The sequence below is a fragment of the Cebus imitator genome, unplaced genomic scaffold (assembly GCF_001604975.1).
Source record: "Cebus imitator isolate Cc_AM_T3 unplaced genomic scaffold, Cebus_imitator-1.0 Scaffold204, whole genome shotgun sequence".
Classification (NCBI taxonomy): Eukaryota; Metazoa; Chordata; class Mammalia; order Primates; family Cebidae; genus Cebus; species Cebus imitator.
Window position 1 is genome coordinate 2,167,977 of NW_016107519.1, and position 5,345 is coordinate 2,173,321.

General features: G+C 46.3%; 1 protein-coding gene across 4 annotated transcripts in view; it reads left to right on the top strand.

Moving 5' to 3' along the window:
* Positions 1–480: 480 nt before the first annotated feature.
* Positions 481–5,345, top strand: part of XPO4 (exportin 4) — a 116,864-nt gene continuing 111,999 nt past the window's right edge. For 2 of the 4 annotated variants that reach the window (XR_001830804.2, XM_017548179.2), the window contains exon 1: positions 481–800. Coding sequence is in view for 1 of the 4 variants with exons in the window: in XM_017548179.2 (XP_017403668.1) it covers positions 732–800 (69 nt within the window). In the remaining 3 variants the exon portion in view is untranslated. The remainder of the gene's footprint in view (positions 801–5,345) is intronic. The other 2 variants (XM_017548181.2, XM_017548180.2) reach the window with 1 other exon arrangement.

The window sequence follows — 5,345 nt, forward strand, 5'->3', positions numbered from 1 at the left end:
TGTAATCCGGCCTACTCGGGAGGCTGAGGCAGGAAAATCGCTTGAACCCGGGAGGCGGACGTTGCAGTGAGCTTGGGCGACAGAGTGAGACCTTGTCTCAAAACAAAAACAAAAGCCCAGAAAAAAGAAAAATGAAAGAAAACGAAGCGTTCTATCCTGGAATGTTCTCCCATGGCGAGAAGGAACGAGAAGCAGGAGACAGAGATGCTCTGAAAGGAGGTGCGCTCTCAGGAGGAGAAAATGGGGAGAGCGATTCCAAGTTTAGGGAATCCTGCACGGCGCTGGAGCGTGGAAGGGCAAGGAGGAGCCAGGGGAGGCGGTGCGCACGGCTGAGAACCTAGGGAAAGGACTGGCCTCCGGGCTCTGCGGGTCCCGGGGCGGGTCGTCCCAGGGCTGAGGGGAGCGGGCCGGGGCGCCGGACACCACGCATGCGCGGGGCCGGAAGCCTAGCTGGGCGCGCGGCTGCAGTCCTCTGGGCAGACAGCCCGGGCCTCGCCCGACGCCGGCTGCGGCCGCCCTCGCCCCAGCGCGGCGGCCGGGCTCACGCTAGTCCCCTCCCCGCCGCCCGGAACCCGGCAGCCCTGCCAGACCCGCTGAGACCGCGACGCCGGCGTCGACAGCGGCTGCGACGGTCTTGGGAGCGCGTGAGGCTCCGGGGTCGCGGCGGCGATTGGCCGGCCCCGGCGCCCGCTCCCAGAATGCAGCGCATGGCGCGTCATTGAAGAGAGACCATGATGGCGGCGGCGCTGGGGCCCCCAGAAGTGATCGCTCAGCTGGAGAACGCGGCTAAAGTTCTCATGGTGAGGACGCCGCGCCCCTCAGATCCCGGGGTTCGCGGGCCCCCGGCTGGCCCTGCCACGCCAGGCCTTGCTGCCCACTGGGCTGGCGATTGGCAAGGGCCTCCAGGGAGTCTGGAAGTGGAGGAGGAGGTGGCGGTGGCGTGGCGCAGGATTCTTCATCCTACTTTCCTCCTGCAGTCGTCCCCTCCTTCCAGGGGCTGTCCCCTTCCCCTGGCTGCTCAGCACCCCAGTCGGGCGTGGGAATGTAGTGGTGTAGTGTAGCAAAGAGAATTTCTTCACTTTACACCCTGCCCCGCAGACAGGGTCGCAGAGCAAGACGCGGGGAAGGAAGTTGGGGTTATCCCCGCAGGGCTTCGCTAAGGCAAATTTGTGGGGCTGTGTGCGCGCCCCTGGGGAGTTCGTGTCGAGAGGGAATGGATGGCACAGCTCGGGTGTTGTTAGCAGTCCTTGTTTCCTGTGCATTCGGATCCTCTAGCGCTTCTCTGACATGCAGCCACCTCTGGAGTAATTGCAGCCGGCAGCACGTGGAAGGGCCGGCAGCAGGGAGGGAGGGGAATCGTTGAGACCAAGGTCATTGGGGCAAAACTTGGTCCAGTGCTAAGCTCCTTAAGTCGCCCGCGATTTGGAGAACTGAGTCTATGCTACTCTTTGACTTCAAGCTTACACTACAATAAACAGTTTGATGAGGTTGTTTACTCAGGGAATTTGAGAAGGCCGAGTCAAAGGATAAAAGTATTACATGCAGGGAGAAGTAAGGATCAACTTCATTCAGTTACTCAGTAAACTGTGTTTGTATTTGCTGGCTCAGCTTTGTTTTTGTAAATTATGACTTCGGTGTCTGTAGATGTTTTTGGAAGAGAGGTTCATTTGATAGCTGGATTGATTCAGACTTTCTAAGAATTGTATGCATCCCGCTCTGTTACCTTTTTGAACTTTTTTCCTTATGGTTCAGTGTTAGGGTGTTTGAGCATCACATTTAAGAACATTTGAACTAATTCTAGCATAGTTTGTAGTTCTGATATTTTACGCCAGGTATTTTTGTTTCTTCTGTAATCGAGAAGTCTTATAAAAGCAGGATTTACTTTCTTCATTGTAAATAAAGTTAATGTACGTTTTGTCACAAAACAGACTAGCGAAGGTTTTCACACTTTTGCAAATTAAGTCCAGAAATAACTAGCTAGTATTCCCCTTAATACAAGATTCTTAAAATTCCCTGACAGAGCGTTTCCTAAAATTGCTGAAAATTTCCTAGGAGCTGGGGGCTCTGTTTCTATTAGATTCTGGAAGGAGGAGGCCACTCAAAACACGGCTTTAGTTCTTACATTGATCAGGTAAAATCAGTGTCCTTCATCGTTGGTTTAATACAAACTAGTATTTGTGCTTTCCAGTATTTTCCCTCTTCCCTGGCAAAGCTACTTTAATCACCTATAAGGGGTGGGTGAGAAGAATAGTAGTAGGTACTGTTTACTGAGTGCTAGATATTGGGCTTGATGCTTTGCATACTTTACATATTTTATTAATCCTTGCAACAGCTTTACAAGGTTGAGAAATTGTTTAAGTGGCCTGGGTTACACAATTAGTAAGTAGCTGAATTAGGTCTTGAACTCAGTTCTGTCTGGCGTTAAAGCTGTGTGTCTTTTCACTCTACCCCATCTGTCATATGTTGTATAAATAATTTGTTTAAATGCTTTTTATCTTTCCAGAGGAGAGGAGCATTGAAAAAAATTGTTGTGTTATTAAAAACAAAAAGCTACAGCTGGGCGAGGTGGCTCACGCCTGTAATCCCAGCACTTTGGGAAGCTGAGGCGGGCGAATCACTTGAGATCAGGAGTCTAAGACCAGCCTGGCCAACACAGTGAAGCTCCGTCTCTACTAAAAATACAAAAACCAGTTGGGCATGGTGGCGGGCACCTGTAATCCCAGCTTCTGTGGAGGCGAAGACAGGAGAATCACTTGAACCCGGGAGGCGGAGGTTGCAGAGATCATGCCACTGCACTCCAGTCTGGGTTATAGAGTGAGACTCCATCTCAAAAAAAAAAAAGGAAATGATGTTTTTGAAAATTGCCACTTTACTATTCAGAAATTTGTTCCAAATATGAAAGCTGTATTCCAAATTATTATTATTAATCGTAGCTACCGTTTATTGAGTACATACTATGTTCAAGGTGCTATGCCAAGCACTTTACATATTTTCTCTCCAGTAACTCTCCTACTGGAGGTAATACTGAGGTAGGTATTATTACTTTCATTTTCTTTTTTTCCATTTAGTACTGGAGGTAGTACTGAGGTAGGTATTATTGCTTTCATTTTCTTTTTTTTTTTTTTTCGAGACAGAGTCTCGCTTTGTCGCCCAGGCTGGAGTGCAGTTTCATGACCTTGGCTCACCAAAACCCCCGCCTTCCGGGTACAAGCGAGTCTCCTGCCTCAGCCTCCCAAGTAGCTGGGACTATAGGTGTGTGCCACCGCACCCAGCTAATTTTGTATTTTTAGTAGAGACAGGGTTTCACCATGTTGGTCAGGTTGGTCTTGAACTCCTGACCTTGTGATCTGCCTGCCTCTGCCTCCTAAAGGGCTAGGATTACAGGCTTGAGCCACCTTGCCCTGTTATTCTCATTTTCAATTTTACGGGCTAAGGAACTCAAACATGGATGCTAAGTAATCTTCACAAATTTACATAGCAAGGGGTAGAGTAGAGACTCAAACTCTGGTTTGTTTGTTACCAGTCTGTGGTTTATTTATTTGAGATAGTGTTTCGTTCTTGTTGCCCAGGCTGAAGTGCAGTGGTGCAGTCTTGGCTCACTGCAACCTCTGCCTCCCGGTTTCAAGTGATTCTCCTCCCTCAGCCTCCCAAGTAGCTGGGATTACAGGCATGCACCACCATGCCTGGCTAATTTTTTAGATTTAGTAAAGATGGGGTTTTACCATGTTTTGTCAGGCTGGTCTCGAACTCCTGATTTCAGGTGATCCACCCACCTTGGCCTCCCAAAGTGTTGAGATTACAGGCATGAGCCACCGCGCCTGGCCTGGTCTTTCTTAAGCTGTAGGATAGTGGGATCAGAAAGGAGGTAAATTAATTAAACTAGGGCTAATTAAAGCTGTTAATGTTCCTTCAATTATTTAGCATTAAAATGCATATTTTAAACAATGATTTTAGCATTTATCCATCTGTGGGTCTGAATAAATCTTATTTATGGAAACTTGTATTTTAACTGTTAATATGCTTTGAGATTCAAAATGCAGTTAGTGATGTATTCTGTAATTATTTTTGCTTAATTTTTCTTTTTCTTTTCTTTTCTTTTCTTTTTTTTTTTTTTTGAGACAGAGTTTCACTCTTGTTGCCCAGGCTGGAGTGCAATGGCACGATCTCGGCTAACTGCAGCCTCTGCCTCCCGGGTTCAAGTGATTCTCCTGCCTCAGCTTTCCGAGTAGCTGGGATTACAAGCATGCACCACCACACCCTGATACTTTTTGTATTTTTAGTAGAGACAGGGTTTCTCCATGTTGGTCACGCTGGCCTTGAGCTTCCAACCACAGGTCATCCACCTGCCTCAGCCTCCCAAAGTGCTGGGGTTACAGGCATGAGCCACTGTGCCCAGCTTGCTTAATTTTTCATTAGGTAGCTCATATAGTTCTTTTATGGAAATCAACACAGAATTTTAGTACACAGAACAATTTTTTTTTTTTAATTTTAAATTTTTTTCCTTTTTTTTCTTTTTTTCTTTTTTCTTTTTACCTCACTGTGTTACTGAACACAGAACAATCTTAAGAGATGTTTTAGTACAGAGGTCTTAGGAAGTCTAGGATGAATGTCAGAAGGAAACTGTAACAAATTTTTTGGTGTAAACATACATTTTTATTAATAGGGTCTACAGCTTTTATCAGCATCTCTGAGAGGCTAGAGACCCTGAAAACTAAACTGAGTCTAAGCATTCTCCCTTCCATTCAACAGATGGGGAAACTGAGGTTCAAAGAGGTAGAAGTGACTTACCCAAGGTAGGTCACAGAGCAAATTAATGATGTAAGTGATCCAGGCCGAGATCACCAGACTCCCCTTTCAGAACTTATACTTTTTTTTTTTTTTTAAATTGTTTATACTCAGCCATGTTGCTTCTCAGTCAACATATACTATAAATGTTACATTTTATTACTTGATGGAAAATGTCTAAATGTTATATCTATATTCAATCCATTTAGTTTATTGGATAAACTGCCAAATAAAGTAGTACAGTCCCTCGGTATCCATGAGAGATTAGTTCCAGGAGCCGCCTCCACCCATGAACACTTACTGTGGATTGATACTTAAGTTTTTGAGACAAGGTCTCTGTTGCCCAAGCTAGAGTGTAGTGGCATGATCATAGCTCACTGCAGCCTTGAATGGCTAATTTTTAAAAAATATTTTTTTGTAGAGAGAGGAAATCACTATGTTGCCCAGGCTGGTCTTAAGTGATACTCTTGCCTTGGCCTCCTGAAGTGCTGGGATTATAGGCATAAGCTACCATGCCTGGCTGAGTTCCTTTTATGAAGTGGTATGGTAATTGCATATAA